Raw genomic sequence first — 21,107 nt, forward strand, 5'->3', positions numbered from 1 at the left:
TCCTGCCCCAAAATTGGGGATGGCTGAAAAAAAAATGACATAAGAATGAATGTATCTTACTTCCCTCTACTTACATTGTACACAGCTTCTTGAGGATTCTTCCTTCTCTGCCAAAAAAAGAACACAAAAAGTCAGAAGTAGTGAGAGGTCTTTAGTCCATAGAAGATGGATGCAAGTGGTGATTGTGTCTTTAGTACATGGCATTGTTCCTGCCTCTCTGGCATGGGAAGCCCTTGGTTCTCCATAAACTTGTTATTCATGATCATCTTTAAAGGGACACTGAACTGGTGACTGGGGTTAACCTTGTGTCTCCGTACCCCACCTTAGACACGTGATTTGGACTCAAGCTGCTTCCATTCTGGTCACATCTCCATTTTCTCCCTCCTCTTTGAAGGAGACCTTGTGTTTGTGAAAGGATTCAAAGCTAGTCCCTACTATGATCCAAGCAGCAGTCCATGATCACCTTCAAACAGAGCTTTAGATAACTCCATGGATGACAGAGATGTAGTAAGTAACTAATGGGGATGTTTGGGAACATCCCTTACCTGGGAAGTTCCTATTGCCAGTCCTTTAAACTAATGCAACTCTCCTAATTTCTGCCTTTTGCACTTCCTGGCTTCCTTCAAGTCTCAACTCTATCCCATGCTCTGCAGGAAACCTCTCCCAATCCTTTTTTACTCGAGTGCCTTCTTACTGTCGATCATTTCTTATTTAATAACTTGTTTATACATAACTGTTTTCAATTGATCCTCCTATTAGACAGTGAGTTCTCTGAGAATAAGGAGTGTCTTTCAAAATCTTCATATCCAAAATACTTAATACAGTACCCAGCACATGGTAGTAGACATGTTTATCAACTAACAGCTAAATCCCATGAAACATAATTTATCACATAATTTATCTAAATGTTGTGTCCCCTTCAGAACTAGTATGAGACTCTCCAATTAGCCACTACTTTTGTTGTTCAGTTATTTAGTTAGGTCCAACTCTTTGTGATCCCATTTAGGGTTGTCTTGGCAAAGATTTAGAGGGGTTTGACATTTCCTTTTCCGGCTCATTACGGATGAGGAAACTGAGAGCGAGTTAAATGACTTGCTCAGTGTCACACAGTTAGGAAGTGTCTGAGGCTCGATTAGAATTCAGGTCTTTTTAAATTCCAGACTGGTGCTCTGGCCATTGTGCTACTTAGCAGCCTTGAACAAAGGATCAGGGTTCAAGTCTAGATATTTTTACTTACAACCTCTCTGGGCTTCGGGTTTGTAAATTGAGAGAATTAGACTAGACGAGCTTTAAATTCCAGCTCTAAATTGATACTTGAGGTTCTTCAGTTTCATTGCTACAGAAAGAGCCCTAGAGTGGATGAAACTATGGTCTGACCCAAAGGGCCCAACTCATGTCCAAAGCATGTTAGTGCTGCTATCCGGTGGGGCGTCCTCTGCATCCCATGAAGGGTGAAAAAGGCCCTACTCCTTTGTGCAGGTTCTCCTCGATGTCTCTCCTTGTCTCCACCCCCAGGTCTCTCCCTCCCCCCCCCCCCCCAGGGAGATTAGCATCAGAGAGAACATCTCCAAGAGTGACATCCAGGAAACCAGCAAGAGCTGGGTAACCAGATGTAACAAGATGCTGCACGGGAGTTCTTGCGTGTGAGATATGGGGGTGGATGCAGGAAGGCTTTCTTATCAAGAAAAGTAGGATATACAGCATGGGGGTGGAATGGGGCAAGCAGGAGGGGCAGAGGGGGCCTTGCCCTACTGTGGCTAGAAATGCAAAACCCTAACCAAACCAAACCACTCATTTGGAATAGATGTCAGAAAACTTCCCCTCCCCTCAATAATAGCACTTGGGACCTACTCCTTGGCTGGAACCAGTTTCACTGAGAAGCTCAGCTCTATAATGACTGTCTGTGTGGCCTTGAACAAGTTCTTCTCTGAATCAATTCATCTAACTGTGCTTTTTTACATAGGGAAAATCCTAATTTTCAATTTTCAGTTAGCATTTTTAAATGCCTATTTTGTGCCAGACACTAAATGCAAAATGCTGGGGATTCAAAGAAAGACAAAGGAAAGACTGTAACTCCAAGCAGCTCACAATCTAATGGGGGAGGCAATAAGCATACAACTATGTACAAATAGATGTATACAAGTCTCAGAAGGAAGGAATTAAGATTAAGGAAGACTGGGAAAGTATGCAAAATAAATGAATCTGGAGAGCTTTCAGAAAGCATATTTAAACCCATTATTGGAGAGCACCAGAAGAGAAAGGATCTACTAGTGATTTGTGGGAAAATGAGCCAGATTGGCTCTCTCCAGGGTGGATCTCTCAAATCCAAGCCATGATGTGGCTGGGGAGAGAAGGACCAAAATGGGGCCTGTCCAATATAAAGTCATGGACCTGTGTACTACACCAGCCTAGACAACCCCAAGGCTTTGATGCTCACCAAGGAACATGCCTTCTCTTTCTCCCCCTCCAGAATTACAAGGTTATCCACACTTGGGGCAGCAACGCCTGCCCTGACCACCGATGGGCTTTGGGGTGAAGCTGGGTGAAAGAACAGCTCCTGGCTTTCTTTAGAAACAAAGGTAGTAAGCTCAGACCAAAACGCTCCAGAGGGCAAGCATGCATGGTGCAACAAAAAGACTGAATTACACTTTTGAAATGTATACAAGAGAACAGAAAGAAAGCAGTGGGGGCGGGGGGGGGAGCACAGACGAGCAGGACAGTTTTGAAAGTTAGTTACATGCTAAATTTGTGATGGACTTCAAAAGGAAAAGCAACCTCTGTGGAATGGACTTTGCAATTTTACAGACAATTCTTCTTTTCTGTTCTACTGTGTATATGTTGCTCAAAATAGAGAGCATTTATATTTAAGCCAAGCATTTTACATATATTACATTGAGCTAATTTTTCACTTTACACCTTTGGAAGGCAATCTCCCTGAGGTCTGAAGGCACTCAAGAAATGTGAATGATGAGGGATTGTCCCTAAGTCTGGCCAGTCAGCTTTGCTCGGTTCCACAGCCAGAAACTACGGTCTTCCTCCTGGTCGTTCCCAATGGAATCGGGGTCTCCGGTCACACTGAATTGTCAGCTTTTCCAGTTCTGCACTGCTTTTGCCTTTCTGTGGATCCCCCCATGCTCAGCCCAAAGTAGTGCGACACAAATATTTATTGACTGACTGATGATGTGAATGATAGTTTAGCACTACTAATGAACAAAATCAAGGTGTTCCAATGGTGAGCCAAAAATATCACTTCATGGGTGGTCAGAAGGTGAGGAGTCATACTCTGAAGAGCTTCTTCAATCCCAAAATAATCAGTCATCTGGAGGCACCTGAGGTGAGTGAGTAATAGTCTGCCTCAAATCAGCAGAGGGTCGAAGAAAATGAATGAACCCATGTAGGGAAAAGCATCATGGGAGCAGAGGCCAGAACCCAAGAGCGAGGGGTGCAGGAACAAAGGAAGCCACAGAAAGAGAGGGATTTAGTACCTGTTTCCCTCCGATTTCTGGGTCACGGCCTCTTCTCTTATCTAAAATGTCATATTCTTCTCTACATCCTAGGGAGAGCTCCTGAAATGGGAAAACAACTGTCAGAAGAGCAGGCTAATGCAAGAGAGGAGAAAGCACCGGGGAAATCTGGGGCCAGCCGGTCTGGGCCTGGGGTTTGGGGAAGTCAAATAAAGTAAAAACAGACAACCAAGATGTGGGCGATGTAAATGGTACTGGAGAAGGAACAGTACCACGCTGGCTCTTACCATGCTGGTTACCTAAGAAGGCTCTGGGTTTGCATCTGGACTTGAGCCTCTGGCCCTTAGTAATGAGGTGACCAAATCGCATGGCTGCTCTGCATCTCACTTTTTTAAAAATTAAGTATTTATTATTTAAGCTATCATTAGCTTAAGTAATGTCTGTGTTTCCAGTAACCTGGAGAGTAGTGGAAATGAAAGAGGTCTCCCTCTGGGCAGGATTGTACCTGTCTTGCCTCAATTAGAAATCCATCCTGGACTTAAGGTAAGAATCCTTGGTGTCCCCCAGGACGTCTTGAGAAATTGCCAAATGGCCAATTTGCATGTAATTACCATGGATTTGCATGAGTATAAAATAAAGTTCACAGGCTGTCACAGGTGCATTGAGACCCAATCCTCTGGGGCCCCCAGAAGAGGGGACCAATGGTCCTGTCAATAGAACAGGCCTCCAGCAGGCTTCCCCAGGAACCACAACAACACAAGGGAACCCACAGAGAACGGCAGGATCCAAATGGGGAACGTCTCTGAAAAACACAACTAAGAACCAGAGAGAACAGTGAGGAAGCGCTAGACTTGGAGGCAGGAGAAGTGGATTGAATCCCGCCTGTGACACTTAGTAAGTATGACTTTGGGTAAGTCCATCAACCTCTCAGAACCTCAGTTTCTCCATCCGTGAAATGCAGATAATAATATTTCCATGACCCTGCTTCACGGGGATATTGGGAGTGACACTCTGCAAAAACTTAAAATACTTAAGAAATGTGAGCTTCATGTATGGGATTGCCTATCATTTAGGGGAGGGGGAGGGGAGGGAGGGGAAAATTCGGAAAAGAAGGGAGTACAAGGGATAATGTTGTAAAAAAAATTACCTATGCATATGTAATGTCAAAAAATTATAATTATAAAATTAATTTTAAAAAAGAAATGTGAGTTTCTCTCTCTCTTTGTCTGTGTCTGTCTTTCTCTCTCTGTCTCTGTCTCTGTGTCTCTGTCTTTCTCTCTCTCTCTCTCTCTCTCTCTCTCTCACACACACACACACACACACACACACACACACACACACACACACACATACACACACCATAGATATTTACATTGTACAGTTGATTCTGGTCCTGTTGGTAGCTGGAGACTCTTGCAGTTTTGCTGAACTAAAGAAAAAGAGAAAGGAGAAGGTGAGAGAGAGAAAGGGCATAAACAATACTGCCCTCATATGCTTATGGCTAGAATACATATCACTGAGAATAGGAACGAGAAGGCTGACCTTTATGCCATCTGCTTGCAAGAGAGAGACCCCATTCCATTTGGGTTCCAAATAAAGGTGCTCCTGGCACCTGATGACCTTTCTGTCACAAAGGTAGAAATCTCTTGACTGCAGCTCCCAAACCAATTCAGTTCTGTAGACACTGTATGAAGCATTATACTAAATGCAAAGCAACTTAAAAGCAGCCCTCTGACATGCTTTCCAAAAGCATTTGATGTACCAGGGAGGGAATTTCCACACTGAGAGTTCTCCAACCTATTGAAATCACAGATTTGGAGGGAAAAGAGACCAACCTTTGCTCTCAGGAACAGGGCGGTGATGATGACTCCATAAATGAAGAGGATGCCATCCAGAAGGTAGCACAGCCTTGGGTCGGTCAGTCCAAAACTCTGGGCCTCTGTGGGAAGGAGTTGTGTCATAAGAGAGAGGGAAATTCCAACTCTGTGCTCATGTGTAACGGGATGAAATCTCACTCAGTGGCTTCCCCCTCTTTTCCTTTCCTCCCTCTCTTCTCAAAGGCTTATTCTGAACTGGTTTCATGAGAAAAGAGTCCTTTGGCCTCCAGAGAGCCACCCACCCCCGTCCATCCCTTATCCCAAGACAAGACGTTGATGACAATAGTTCCCGTCTCTTTAAGTTAACTTCAGAAGGTGTTATAAAACATTTTCTCATGACAGTCCAGCGTGGGACTGAAAGAAAGCAGCAGCTCTAGGATTTGAATCCATCCGACTCCAAGGTCAATGTTCCACTACCATTTTTTGTAAACAGCCTCAATGGGAAGTTGTTATTGAGCACCTGCTGAGTCTTAAGGCGTCGGTATGAGTGTTAAACTCCAAGCACTGACCAACTGGGGGCTCCTTCACGCAGAGCCATTGATCGGCGGTCGGTGAAGGACTATGCCCGGCACGGGGACATATTTTTGGTTCGACATCTGACACCTACGGAAGGAGGTTGGAGAAGAGCGTCTGTGATCTGCTCATCATGGGACCCTCCCTCATGCGGTGGCTCCCCCATTGGAATGGGATTTCCTTGAGATTTCCTTCCATCTTATTCTTCTATTTGAATCTCAGAGAGCATCAAAATGAAAGTATTTAATAAGCGTTTCATTCACTCATTCATAAGAATTGTCCCTTCCTTCAGGGCACGTGGTGGAAAAAACAAAAGAAATCTACAGTTTTGCAGAAGATAGGACATAAACATACCTCTTTAATGAAAAAGTAAAGTTCCTAGAGTAACGCTAGCTGGTCCTGTGACCGTGGCCAGGTCTCTCTACACCTCGGAGTCTCAGTTTCCCTATTTGTAAAACAGGGACAAAATGAAGTCACGTGGCACAAAGCCCCGGGGCGGATTATAGGATCTAGATTTCAAGGTGTAAGGTGGGGCCGCTAGGGGGCGCAGTGGAGAGAGCACCAGCCTTGAATTCAGGAGGACCCGAGTTCAAAGTTGGTCTCAGACACTTAACACTTCCCAGCTGTGTGACCCTGGGCAAGTCACTTAACCCCAGCCTCCAAAAAAAAATGAATGAATGAATGAAATGAAATAAAGTTGTGAGGAACCTTCGAAGTCATCAATTTCACACATGCCACCTATTCTACAGACGAGGAAATTGAGCCTAAATCTCTTGCCCAGGGTCACGAAGCCAAGAGTGAGGCAACATTTGACTCCAGGACCAAAATCCACAGTTCTGTCTCTCCTGCTCCGTAGCCACAAAGCCACAGAAATTACTAGTAAGGATGATGATAAAATTCTTCTCAACGTTAAGCTTCAGGAGGACAAGGAACCATGATTGACATTTCATCGTCTTCCAAAAGACCCAAGTCACTTTCGGACGCGGCGGGGACGCCGTCAGACCAGATGACTGAAGATTACGGCTCCTAGAGCTCTTGCCCGTCCCCGACGATGTAAGGCCGCTTATTGTCGGGCTGGGAAAGGCCGCAGCGAGCGGCCGCTGGAGCCGGGAGCTCGGAGAGGCAGCGCCAGCCCGCCGCCGCACCAAGCCGGCACGGATAAGCTCGCAGGAAGGGGAGGGGCCGCCGGAGCGGGCCAGCGGGGCCGGGCTCCCTGCGGCGGGTCGGTAAGGCTTCTGTACCGAGGAGAACGGGCTGGGGCCACGACCAGCCGCAGTGAGCCAGGGACACTCAAGCTCAGAAAAAGATCCAAAGGCAAACTTTTATTATTATTGCAAGGTTTTGTGCCATACACTTGGATAAAAACGGTTTAACAATAAGAGCCCCTCCCTCAAGAAGTTTAGAGGGGGGTGGATGTACATGACATGTGAAAGAGAAATAAGAGCCGGCTGAACGGACTGGAAAAGGGGAAGAATATCAACGAGACGTCACGTGAGGTGACCCCTCCACAGACACTCCGAGGGAGAGAAAACTCCAGGGAGCAGAAGCGCGGGAGTTGGAACAGCTGCCCAAAGTCCCGCCGCACCCCCCTGGCAGCTTTCCCTCCATATTTTGAGTTGCCGCGGGTCTCCCGTCTACGGGCGCCTGGGCCCCGCGGGGAGCTAGGCGATATGCTGGCGCCCCCTGGCGGAGGCCGGGGCGCCCGCAGGCTGCAGGTGCAATTCCGCACCCCGGCAGAACCTCGGGGCTGCAAGGCGCGCATCCAGTTCTGCCCGCGTCCTCCGGACCCCTTCCCCGCTCCGGGCGGGTTCGTCCCCTGGCTCTGAGCTGAGATACAAGTGGGGAGGGGAGAGGAGGCCGGCTCCCCCTCCTTCTGCGCCCCTCTCTCCCCTCCTGTCTTCTCATTTCTCCTCTCCCCCTCCTCCTCTCCCTTCTTCTTTCTTACTCTTTTCTCTTCTTTCTTTCTTCTTTCTCTCTCTCTCTTTCTTCCTTCCTTCCTTCCTTTTTTCTTCTTTCTTTCTTCTCTTCCTCTCCTTTTTTTATTGTTATTTTTTAATTTTATAATTATAAATTTTGACAGTACACACGCATGAATAAATATATATATATATATATATATATATATATATATATATATATATATATATATATATATATCCCTTGTATTCATTTTTCCAAAATTTCCCCTCCCCCCATGACAGGCAATCCCATACATTTTACATGTGTTACAATATAACCTAGATACAATACATGTGTGTAAATCCCATTTTCCTGTTGCACATTAAGTATTAGATTCCGAAGGTATAAGTAACCTGGGCAGACAGATATTAGTGCTAACAATTTACATTCACTTCCCAGTGTTCCTTCTCTGGGTGTAGTTGTTTCTGTCCATCATTGATCAGCTGGAAGTGAGTTGGATCTTCTTTATGTTGAAGATTTCCACTTCCATCAGAATACATCCTCATGCAGTATTGTTGTTGAAGTGTACAGTGATCTTCTGGTTCTGCTCATTTCACTCAGCATCAGTTGATGTAAGTCTCTCCAGGCCTCTCTGTATTCCTCCTGCTGGTCATTTCTTACAGAACAATAATATTCCATAACCTTCATATACCATAATTTACCCAACCATTCTCCAACTGATGGACATCCATTCATCTTCCAGTTTCTAGCTACAACAAAAAGAGCTGCCACATTTTGGCACATACAGGTCCCTTTCCGCTCTTTAGTATTTCTTTGGGATATAAGCCCAGTAGTAATATGGCTGGTTCAAAGGGTATGCACATTTTGATAACTTTTTGGGCATAATTCCAGATTGCTCTTCAAAATGGCTGGATTCTTTCACAACTCCACCAGCAATGTATTAGTGTCCCAGTTTTCCCACAGCCCCTCCAACATTCATCATTATTTGTTCCTGTCATTTTAGCCAATCTGACAGGTGTGTAGTGGTATCTCAGAGTTGTCTTAATTTGCATTTCTCTGATCAATAGTGATTTGGAACACTTTCATATGAGTGGTTATTGTTTCAATTTTGTCATCTGAGAATTGTCTGTTCATATCCTTTGCCCATTTATCAATTGGAGAATGGTTTGATTTCTTATAAATTAAAGTCATTTCTCTGTATATTTTGGAAATGAGACCTTTATCAGAACCTTTAACTGTAAAAATATTTTCCCAATTTGTTACTTCCCTTCTAATCTTGTTTGCATTAGTTTTGTTTGTACAGAAATTAATATTGCTTGTACAGAAACCTTCTTCTCCTTCTTAACCTTTGGCAAAAGTGTAGTAGTCCTCCATGCATCAGCAGGGCTGGGATCTGACTGGGAGGCAAGGAGTTGCTCTTGCAGAATACAGGTCCTGCCTGGCCTAACACAGAGTCTGAAATTTACAGGACCTTGCGATTCTAGGCTCGGCATTACCTCTGGCTCTTAAGTTCCCTGTTTTCTGGCATCAGGAAGAGTGGAGTTCAAATCCAACCTTGGATACTCCCTAGCTGGATGAACCTGTATCTTTGCCAAGAAAACTCCAGATAAGGTCATGAAAAGTTGGGACATATGTGAAACAACATTCTTATTATTGAATCTATCACTCTTCCACATCATTCATCTAATAATCACTGATCACATATTCTGTATAAAAACTCTCAAACCAAGACATAAAAATAAAAATTCATATTTACATAGCAATTTAAGAACCATGTATGATAAGTAGTCTAAAAATTATGCTCCCCATTTTATTGCATATAAAGCTCAGAGACATTTAGGTGACTGATATTATAATGACTAACTGGGTCACTATGTCACTGCTGGGCCCACCATCAGCATACCATTCCATCTGTACTGCAGTCTTCTCTATGCTATACTGATGGGGAGCATGTCTCCCCTCCACTTTCCTGTGCCCCTTTAAGTTCTGTGCCCCCCATTATAATTTTCGCTCTTGCAAGCAGGAACTGTCTTGATTATAATTGTAATCCCAGAGCTTGGCACAGTGTCTGACCTCCCTTAGTAAATGTTCTATTATCTCTCTAATCTATGCAGTTTATCTTATTTATCTATTCATCTATCCATTAATCATTTATCTATCCATCCATCTATATTGATCTATTTATCTATCTGTGTCTGTCAGCTATCCCTCTGTCTGTTTATATTTCTCTATGTCAGTCTGTCTGTATCTATCGATTTATCTATCTATGCCTCTCTCTTTCCCTCCCTCCCTCCTTCTTCTCTCTCTCTCTCTCTCTTCTCTCTCTCTCTCTCTCTCTCTCTCTCTCTCTCTCTCTCTCTCTCTCTCTCTCTCTCTCTCTCTCTCTCTCTCTCTCTCTCTCTCTCTCTCTCTCTCTCTCTCTCTCTCCCTCTCTCTCTCTCTCTCTCTCTCTCTCTCTCTCTCTCTCTCTCTCTCTCTCTCTCTATATATATATATATATATATATATATATATACATATATATATTTTTGCTCTCTCTTTATTCCCTCCCTCCTTCCTCCTCTCTCTCTGTCTCTTTCTCTGTCTGTCGTTCTCTCTCTCGATCGTTCTCTTTGTCTGTCTATGTATACACACACACACACACACACACACACACACACACACACACACACACACACACATATATACTTCTCTTTCTCCTCCTCTTTATTTCTCTCTCTTCCCTCCCTCCTTCCTTCTCTCTGTCTCTCTGTTTCTGTCTCTGAGATTTAATTTGGATGTAGGTCTACTGGTTCTAAATCCAGGACCCCTTTCAATACAAACAGACAAACAGACCAACCCAGCTGGAGAAAGACTTCTTTGCCCTCTGCCTCATCCCTGAGTCTAGCACCCACACCATTTACAAATGGCCAGAAGTGAATCTTGGTTCCCTCCTTGATGACGCAGCTTCCACACCCCTCTGACCTGGAGTCTAGGATTCCCCTGACTTTCTACCCACAACCGATGATGTTGCCGCTTGCCTAGTAAACAGGAAATCTGGTGCCCTTGGGGAGGAGACAGCAGCTTGGGGAATTTGAAGTACAAAGGTACAGGAGAAGGGGTTTGGGGGAGTGGGGGATGGGACTTACATGGAGGTCCCTATGATAGACCCAGGCTGAGCAATCCTTCCCCTCTCTTGCCCTGGCCTCTCCTAAAATACCAATTCTGGGGCACACCTGGAAATAGAGAGGATGTCCCAAAAAGTCTTGCTACAGTTTTTAAAACTATATAGTTTTTTAAAACTACAGTTTTGTGGGGGGGGGTTGTTTTTTTGTTTGTTTTTTACTGTACTAAGACTTTTGGGACACCTCATATGGTTTGAAAAATTCTCCCTTACATTCAGCAAATACACTTCACTTCAGCAGGAAAGATTTGTTAGATATAGAGAATAATTTTCTGACCTGAGATCAAATCCATCCTCAGAAACTTAGTAGCTGTGTGACTGTGTAAGTCCCTTTATCCTGTTTACCTCAGTTTCCTCATCTGGAAAATGAGTCAGAGAAGGAAATGGCCAACCCAAATGGAGTCATGAAGTCAGACAGCGACTGAAATGACTGAACAGCAACAAAATAATACTTGTGGTCTCCACATTACAGGGTTCTAGAAAGCTCACATGAGATAATGTATATGAAGCGACTTCTGCAGACCTTATGGTCCTAGATAAATCTCAGTTAAGCTTTTGGGAACCAAGTATGAGGCCTCCTTTGGTACATAAGCAATTAGATGGATGATGATGATGATGGTGGTGGTGGTGGCTGGCATTTATCTAAACCTTTCAATTTTGCTAAACACTTTACAAATATGATTTCACATTATCCCCACAACTATCCTGGGAGTTAGATACTATTATTCCCATTTTACAGAAGAGAAAGTGGAAACGAAGAGAATAGGAGCCACAGTTAGTAAGAGGTCTGGGTTAGATTCAAATTCAGGTTTTCCCAACTTCAAATCAGGAACGCTATTTACTACCTTCATAGGTAATAAGAGCATCCACCTCACAGGGCTATTGTAAGGATCAAATGACATAATATGAAAAGTGATCCGCAAACGTTTAAGTGCTACGTAAATGTTTGCTCTGATTCTTACAGCCGTCCTGGTGGAGTGCGTCCCGTAATAATGTCCTTCCACTTCATAACCAGCCTTCACATCGCTGCTTGTCTTTAGTGATGCTGTGATATGCACACAGACTCACACATGCCACCACAGTCCCACATTAATATGGGACTTGGACTGGAGCAGTAGGACGAGACATGTGACTTTCTCATCAGGTCTCGGACAGGCCCCAGAGACCTGTAAAGGGACACAAATGTTCAAGCTTGTGTGTCCTTCCCTGGCTGAACTCCTCCTTCCCCTGTCAGAGAAAGGGTAGAAAGGAGGAGGGGAGCAGAGTTTCTCTCTGTCTCTCTGTCTCTGTCTCTGTCTTCTCTCTCTTTCTGGCTTGCTTTCTCTCTATCTCTCTGTTTCTGTTTCTTTCTGATAAAAAGGTCCCCTTGTTGAGGAGACAGGAATAAGGCAGTTGGGATATATAGATGAAATTGCCCCAGGCTCCTCCCCTAATCTTTAATCTACTCTATGGATAATTCTTGTGGGTCCTCACCGGAGAGCCTCCCCTCAGGGCTGAATGCTTGTGTCAGAAATGAAAAAGTGCTGATTCTGAGAACTGTTTTAATAAAATTTGGAGGCTCCTCCTCCCCCATGATGGGGGGGGGGAGGTTGAGAGAGAAAAAAAAAGGGATAGACAGAGACAGAGACAGGATAGAGTCAGAGAGAGAGAGAGAGAGAGAGAGAGAGAGAGAGAGAGAGAGAGAGAGAGAGAGAGAGAGAGAGAGAGAGAGAGAAGAGTCCAAAATAAACTCCAAAAGATGAGTATCTTCTATTTTTTTTTAAGCCTTCTGGGACAATAGAAGACTTTTTGTTACTCCCCTCTAGGCAGAATGGGCTCATCCCTACTCTCTCCAGACTTGGGTCCCCAAAGACCCAAACCCTAAATTAAAAATTCTCATTGAAAAGCCAATGAGGTTTCAAGATGAGGCAGAGGAAATCTAGGGCCAGAGAGAGCAGGAGGGAGGGAGGGAGGAGCCTAGTGGTGAGTCCCTCGCTGCCCCCTACCCCAGCCCAGCCCAGCCCGGCCCTGCCCATCGAGCCCCTTTCTCAGTGGGTCCCCTTCCTCCCCTCCCTCCTCCCTACTTCTCTTAGTGTGGTTAGACAGAACAGTTCAACCTCCTCTCCAGGCCGAGTTTGACAGCTGGCTCTCTGAGCTGGAGGTTTCCTGTGCAGGGCTGCATCTCACAAGGGAGGGGGACTTATCACCCTCTGATCTCCGTATCTGAGGCCCTCAGCACATGCACACGCCCCCACATGCGGTCCCTTCTTTACACACCGCTCTCCACCTCCAATCCCCCCTCCCCACTTCACTCCCTTCCACCCACTTAGGCTCACTCTGAGAAGTGTCACTGAGAAGGAAGGTGGAGCCCCACTCTGAAACCCGAGGGTCTCCCTGGGTGTCAGGCCCAGGGGCTAGGAAAGGTGTGCAACCCTCACTCCCTGTCTGAAGCCTGAGGGTCTCCCTGGGTGTCTGGCCCTAAGTCCCACTCCTGAGCCTGAAGCACCTTCTGGTAGGGTAGGGAAGCCCCACTGGAAAATCTCTCATAGGAAAAACACATGCATGTGGATCAGTTGACTGACTCCTGAAACCTGGTTTCTACCTCCATGTCTCAAACACACATGTACATACATAGTTAGACTTATATATAGTTGTGTGTTGGAAGGGAGTTCAGAGACCCAGTTCCATCGCCAAGTCATTTTGGAAGTGACTTATAAAAGGCAGCATTGTAAATAGCAAATCCATGTCTGTCTCTGAAATCAGGGCTCCTTCTATGGAGGGGAGAAAGGGAAGGATACCCCTGGGACTAATGTAGGGCCTGAATGCGCTCCCCCCTATCTCTGAGCTCGTACAACCTTCCATCAGAGAGGGGACAGGAAGGGGGAAAGGGGGGGGTCTGTTTATGTCTGTCTGTCTCTGTCTCCTTACATGGGGGACTCCAAATGTCATCATAACAGAGTTCTCAGAATCAACAGACTTTATGAGACTTACTTTTAAAAAATGCTTAGTTTAATAAACTAGACATTTTTGTAATATTAGAAAAGTAAATCACAAAAATAAGACATGACAAATCGGCGATGTCAAAACCTACATTTAATATCATGAAAAAAAATCCAAGTTCGGAGGAATGTTCCGAAAAACATTTTGTGCTCTCCTAAAATAAAATTTCAAAAATACCAATTAAAAAAGCAAACACAAAAACTTTAATCGGTCAAAGAAAACTATACTCAGCACCTTTTGAAATTCATACTATGAAAGTACAATCTACTGATTTGCAGGCTATTTGCCGATAACAACCACAAATGGCTGTCTCCCTCTTTATCCTCAGTGACTGCTGATGGTCCTCCAATAAAAAGTTTCTTAATCTCTGGGGTTCACTTTCAAGAATTAAGACTAAGGAAGAGCTTTCTCTCCCCTGGTGAAAATCCAAAGGATCCCCAGGCTCAGATCAGAGGAGGAAAATGCTTTGCTACGGCAGGGAGTCTTTCTTTGGATAACTACGATAAACTACATTTTCTTCTGCCAAAAAGTACAGAGTGAAGGTTCTTTCCATCAAGGCTCGAGTGACAAACTGGGTCAATTTTGTCAGGCCTGAGATACTCTTGAGCCACTGTACATAAACAAATTAGTGGACGAGCCCATGGCTTACTTAGGCCCTGGGTTCAATTGACTAAGTATATGGCTTGAAGCAATTTATTTTTCTATCTTAGTTTTCTCATCTCTAAAACAGAGATAACAAAATTTACCTCAACCACTTAAAGTCACCTAGGTCAACTCTCTTATCTGGAAGATAAAGGAACTAGTTTAATTCAACTAACATTTGTGAAATGTTTACTATGAACCGGTCGCATGGCTCATCATGGGATTCTTTCATGAATTTTATACTTTAGTGTGAGATGGGACACACATACACATGCACACGCACAAACATACATACACACACACACCTCAAATACAGCCTAATACATGAGAGCAGAAGAGAGGTACAAAGTCCTGTGTGAAGGAGAAAAAACAATGACCCCTTCACCCTCTGTTTTCTCTTCTGTAAAATGGGTTTAAATCTACTTGAACTAATGCCTCGGGATTGTTATGAGAATCAAGTGTCCCTAGCAAAGAAACAAGTGGTCTGGAAAGTCTTTGATTTTGCCACTTTGGTGATCTCTAATCCTGAGCCTTCCTTCTCCCCTCAGAGATATGGCTTACTCTCTTTTCATTGAGGGCAACCTTAATGCGTGAGGAAAAAAGGAATGAGTGTAAGATGAAGATCACTTTATCTGTGTCCTCCTCACACTTCGGGTTGAATTCAGAGCTTCCACCTACACCCCCCAACCCAAGCCATACAAACTTCATTGTCCCTAATCTGTGATAACAAAGACATAAAATGTGATTGAGTAAAATTCTTTTCTGTTTTTTGTTTTTTTTTTATTGTAAATAAAACTCATGTTCACAGTGAAGTACACATGAATCCCACTTGGCTCATGCTGTGAGCCTCAGATTAGGCTAAGTCTGCGGGAAGGAGTCCCCTGGACTCCCTCCAAATTTGTTGTGACCCAAAGGACATTTTCTCTTGGTTCAAGAAACTTCTGAGATCAACAAAGTAGGAGTCAGATGTGGGCTTGAAGACATGAAGAGTAGTACGGAGCAGAAAGAGATCCCCTCCACCCCCATGTCTTTCAGTTTGCCAGCACAGCAAACAAAACCCACTCAAAGTGAGCATTCGTTTGTGACGCATTTAATCATGGATCAAAGATCCCACAGGTTCTTCTGCTATCGCACTGAGGCTGCCACTAACTTTGCTGGTGGGTGCACAAGTACATATGTACACACACACACACAAACACCTCTGCATCTTACCTATTCTTTCTTTTTTTAATTTATGGTATGAAAAGCATTTTTATAGCATAGTATAATTAAAACAAAACAAAGAAAATTGCCCGTGGAATGCAATAGCCTAAGCTTAGGATTACACAGGAGGGGGAAAATGGGCCCTCTGACTCAATATTCTGCTTAGTAGGGGGTCCTCTGAGTCTGGAAGGTCTCTTAAGTCTTAATTCTATGGTCTTACAATCCTTTTGTATTTATACAGGTGATCATAGTGAGTCAAACAATAGCTCTAAACAAGATTGTATGAACTGAAGGCTAAAAATGTTACCTCTCCTGACTCAATCTTGTCACCTGTAACATGAGAATGATAATAAAGATCCCCAGTCTATCTCACAGGGATAACATAGCAATAAATGCAATACAGCCAGCTCTCACCCTTCACCATTCATTGCCATGGATGGGGGAAGGGTATGGAAAGAGCCATTCATAGTTGGCTCTACAATGCCTTTATATGATTTTCTTTCCCCAGGGAGATTTCTCTTCTAATTATATTTTACTTAAACTAATACAAATTCCTTTATATTCTTGGAGCATCGGCCATCTGGGAGATGGTAGGGAATGTACTGAGTGATGGGAAGATCTTCTAGGATTTAACATGGGTTTAAATAACACATTATCCGTACCTAAAAGATCAAGGCACAAAGATGATTTAACTTTCAGGTGATGCTATCAGGGGCTTCTCTGAGATCACACAAAATGTTAGAGGTAAAAGCCAGTCTTCTCTGCCATCACACTGAGGCAGAAAGATACTTTATCCTTGCTCCCCTGAGCACGAGGTTCTGTCTTACTCAAGGAAAATAAATGGCCAGTTGAGGAGCATCTTTAGGGGTAGCCTTAAAGATCAATAGTATCTCTATGACCCATTGAGATGAGAGAGTTGGAGAGGGAGATGGCTTATGCTGGGCAATATAAATAGTATGTGTTGCACAGTACCATAAATAGGTTCACGTCATAATGAGGATGGAAGGGAGAAATCCATGTAAAGGTAGAAATAACCTACCAGGAAGGGCTAGATTTAGAGAGAACATTTTTTGGCTGTTTGGAGGAGGAACAGAGGCAGAAATTCATGTTGCTTCCATTTTGCACAAATGTGTTTGATAAACACAGTTTTGTGTGGTGTATGGTTGTATCTCTGGGTATGGGTACAGTAGCAGTCTTTATGTTATTGTATCTATGTCAAAGTGTAAAAGTACATATTAATGTACAATGTAAACCTAAGAATGTTGTATGCAAGTACATATGGGTATAATGTTTATATACATGCTTGGATGCACATGCATGTATGCATGTGTTATCCTATGCAGCCATGTATATGTGCACATATACATAAAAATGGCATGTGTACATATATGTAGATAGATGTGCCTTATATACGTGTACATCGGTGTGCATGCTCTGCAAGCTCTGTGGTGGGAGTTCCATGCAGGGGCAGAGTTAAAGCAGCCTTCTGAGACTGAGCAGCCAGGAGAGAGTTAAAAGCAGCCTTTCCTATTACAGTCAATCTCCTGCTGCTGACCCATTTATAATGGAGAGGCATTTGTGGCTCTCTTCCCCTGTCTCCGTTATGCTTCTGTAGTAGAACAGGGACGTGGGCAGAATATACACAGCCAGAGCCCAATCGATAAGAGGGGCAAGTTTGAGTAGAATTTACACTTTGAGGCAGGTCTCTTCACCCTATTTTTATTGCTACAGTCTTTCTTCCCACCCACTTCTTAGCTCTTTTTCTGCTTTTCCATTTCAGTCTCATTTTCACTCTTATTTCAATATTTTGTCTTTTCCCACTTTCTTCTTCATTCTCTACTTTACACTGTTATTCATTCTTGACTTCTTTCTTTCCACCCTCATTATGATATCTCTTCTTCTTATGGTTTTTCTTGACCTCTATCCCAGAGCCCCCATCATTCATTCACTTTCCTGGAAATCTAAATGAACACTTCCCAGGCTTGCTCTTCATTAGGAAACCATAGGTAAGGTGCTATTCAAAAACTCCTGTTTAAGACCTGGAAGGGAAGAGTTGTTTTTGTTTTTGTTTTTCTGGAGAGTTCCCCTTTGAATTACCAGAAAGTTGTACCTGAATAGGAACTGGTGATGAGCCCCAGTTCTTTTCTGGCATCTCCCTTCTCTAACTAAGCTGCAATGATTTCTGTGCACAGTTAGCCTAGGAAGGCATGAACCACTCCTGGCTATTAAGAAATGAAGGTCACCCTATATGTCATTCCATACAGGAATTTTCTCTGGGATTTGTAAGGTCTCTAATTTGACCCATGACCCTCAGACTTCTAGCTATCCATAATCCTCAGACAGATGGAGCACACAGAAGCCCACTGTTGGGTTTGCTGCAATTTTTAAAGCTTGGTAAGACACACTCAATTAATGGAACTCATTTCTGCCTCCCATTTGGTTAAAAATGCTCAAATGGCCTATTACAGGAGGAAGTTATGATTTCTAAAAGACCAAATGAGCAGCCCTAAATTTACCAAATACCAAATTGAACCAACCACCAGAGAAAGAAATCAAAATGTTTCTTTCTTAAAAAAATAACAAAAGAAACAACCTCAACCACCCAACAAATTAATTTGAACCGGAACTTAATTGACAAATATTTCCTAAAACTATCAAGCCAAATCAGAACATTGAAATATGCTCTAAAATGATCTGTTATTTCACATGGCACAATTCTGGTTTCCCGGATTTGATGTATGATAGGAAAAAAGGAGATTTTAAAAGAAAAAATATGCATGTTTATACACATTTCCAAACTATGCATTAGTATATCTCACACATATATTTATAAAGCTATATGCAATACACATACAAACTAGTATTCATAAAGCTTGTATTAATGTTTTTATTTGCTGACTTAGGAAACTCACAGCCCTGGAGGTGTCCTTCAAATGAAATGAGCAGATGGAACACCTTGCAAAAATTCCATCACTGGCTAATAAAATATATCTTCAAGGTACCCCAGGCCCAGAGACAAAAATACCCTAGCTGGAGATGGCATATATCTATGTCTGAATTGAAAGTATGTGTGTGTGTATATATATATATATATATATATATTCAAAGCACCTTGCTTATTTTTTTTACCAATTTCAGTCTATAAAATTGTAGTTATTATTATTATATAATTGTGTATATATTGGCAAGATGTGTCATTTGGAAGAACTATATAATTATTCTTTCATTACACATATTCTAAAACTCCTCCTCTGTGGTGTCTTCCCTGTAGGTGTTTAATTAAGAGATATACTAATTCATCTATAATTAAATTTTGAAATGAATGCTTCTGAGCCACAATTCCTGATCTGAGCCATATCCAAGACAATTTATTGACTTGCCTCCATATTTTCAGGAACACTTAGCTGACACTCAAAATGTGTCCCCAACAGCCAAGAACTCCACACTGGGTTCAATGTGCCAGCTAATTTTATACCTGTTTGTATGAATATTTTGGGAATAAACACTTTTGGGAAACTGAAACTGTGTGTATATGCACATAAACTGGATGTAAAAAGGACCCTTGAAGCTTAAACTGACCAAAACACTTTTACTTGTCCAAATCTATTTCTAGTTTTTTCCTTGGAAAAATCTTCCCCTGTATTCCTGGAAGCAGCAGGTTGGGAGAAATACACCATAGTTATAGGGAGGTATTTTAATTAGAGGCTGACTAGCTTAGAAGCACCTGGGGAATGGAGGGGGAGGGGGGAAGTGGATGAAACATGAGCGCTGAAACTCAAAAATGTCACTGTTTTGAAAGCAAAATGAAATACCCTGAAGGGGAGAAAATAATACTACAGAACAGTATTTGCTGAAATGGCTCCAAATACAGCAATTAGTGGGCATCACTACTCAGCTAAAGAAAAGATTGTGCAACACCAGAGATAAACTGTTTTCTTGATTTCCTTCCATATCTTTCTCTTTCCTCCTTTTCTTAGACTTTGTTTTCCTTTCCACCTCTTTTCGCTTTTCCTTGATTTCTTATTTTCTTGACCCTTCCATTTTCTTTCTTTGTTCCATTCTTCTCTCTTCCCTTCCTTGTTTTCTCTTTCCTTTCTTTTTTTCTTTTATCTCCTCTCTTTTCATTGCAACTCCTTTTCTTTTTCTTTCTTCCCTTTTTCTTTCCTTATAAAAACATGTTGAAGACTATCTTGGCTTTTCTCTCTTTTTAAAAGGGCTTTTTGGTTTGCTTGTTTATGGATCTGCATTCAGTTGGTTCTTAAAACAACACATCCCTTGCCATCCCTTCTTCCCCCATTTCACTCTTAACCCTATGAACCCTTTTGTCACCCAAAAGATCCTTTCTATCCTCTTCATTCAATTATTTGCCATGCTTCTTTTCAAATCTTTAGCCTACGCTAGCTGTGGGGCAAAAGCACTGGCTTTCCTGAAATATTTGGGGGATTTATTTCACAGCAGGAATTATTTATCCAGCCATGTCTGCCAGGAAATTCCAAGCACCCAGTCATTCGGAGGTCATTGATGACTGACCGTGCCCTCTTCATATTTCTCAGGCTAGTGCTAAAGCAGCTCCTGGAGTGCTCGGCTGGGTTATATTAGCTCGCTATCTTTCTTCCCTGTTAATTTGAGTGTTCAGATGATACATTGCTCATGTACACACACATACACTCTCCTGACAGTGGTAGCCAGGGAATATTGCTTTTTTGGACTTTGACACTGGTTCCAACTTTGAGAGGAATTTAAGTGATATTTACGGCATAAAAATTTCTCTTTGGAGCTCTGCTCTTCTGGTTCATCCTACTGACAACACAGCAGATTTATTCTGTTATCAACTAGCCACTCAGTATGAGATTTAAACTTAATTAACTTCATTGGAGGCTGAGGCTGTGGGAACTTCGCCTACCTTGCAAGCACAGCTCATTATTAGCTCTCATGACAGGAGAAATGTTAATAGTATTGCATAGCAAAATTAAAAAATAGAACTCCAAACCTAAGCCATCGCACACTTTTCAAGATTTTTTTTTTTGGTAGAGATGGTGATAATCTGCCTAGAAACAAACAAACAAAAAATGGCTATCCTATTGGGCTTTTCAAAAAAAATTTTTGGTAGAGATGGTGATAATCTGTCTAGAAACAAACAAAAAATAGCTATGCTATTATTGAGCTTACAGGAGGATGAAAGATGATTTGGACATTAATTGCAAATTAATCTTTAAGTTGCACAGTGTTAGTGTCAGTGAAGAACAAATAATGACCTAAAACCCGGGGACCCTCTCTTGTTCATTTGTTTTTATGATCCCTGAGGAGATATCAAGAGATATCTTACACAATATGAAAAATAAACTT

The 21,107-nt window shown here is 42.7% G+C and overlaps 1 protein-coding gene across 1 annotated transcript in view; it reads right to left on the minus strand.

The window, feature by feature from the left end:
• CD247 (CD247 molecule) overlaps positions 1–21,107 on the minus strand; it is an 83,496-nt gene that overhangs the window by 6,711 nt on the left and 55,678 nt on the right. The window contains exons 2-5 of the mRNA XM_074266508.1: positions 5,300–5,403; positions 4,837–4,893; positions 3,486–3,566; positions 75–107 (exon numbers count right to left, since the gene is read on the minus strand). Coding sequence (XP_074122609.1) covers positions 75–107; positions 3,486–3,566; positions 4,837–4,893; positions 5,300–5,403 — 275 coding nt within the window. The remainder of the gene's footprint in view (positions 1–74; positions 108–3,485; positions 3,567–4,836; positions 4,894–5,299; positions 5,404–21,107) is intronic.

The sequence above is a fragment of the Sminthopsis crassicaudata genome, chromosome 4 (genome assembly GCF_048593235.1).
Source record: "Sminthopsis crassicaudata isolate SCR6 chromosome 4, ASM4859323v1, whole genome shotgun sequence".
Taxonomy (NCBI): domain Eukaryota; kingdom Metazoa; phylum Chordata; class Mammalia; order Dasyuromorphia; family Dasyuridae; genus Sminthopsis; species Sminthopsis crassicaudata.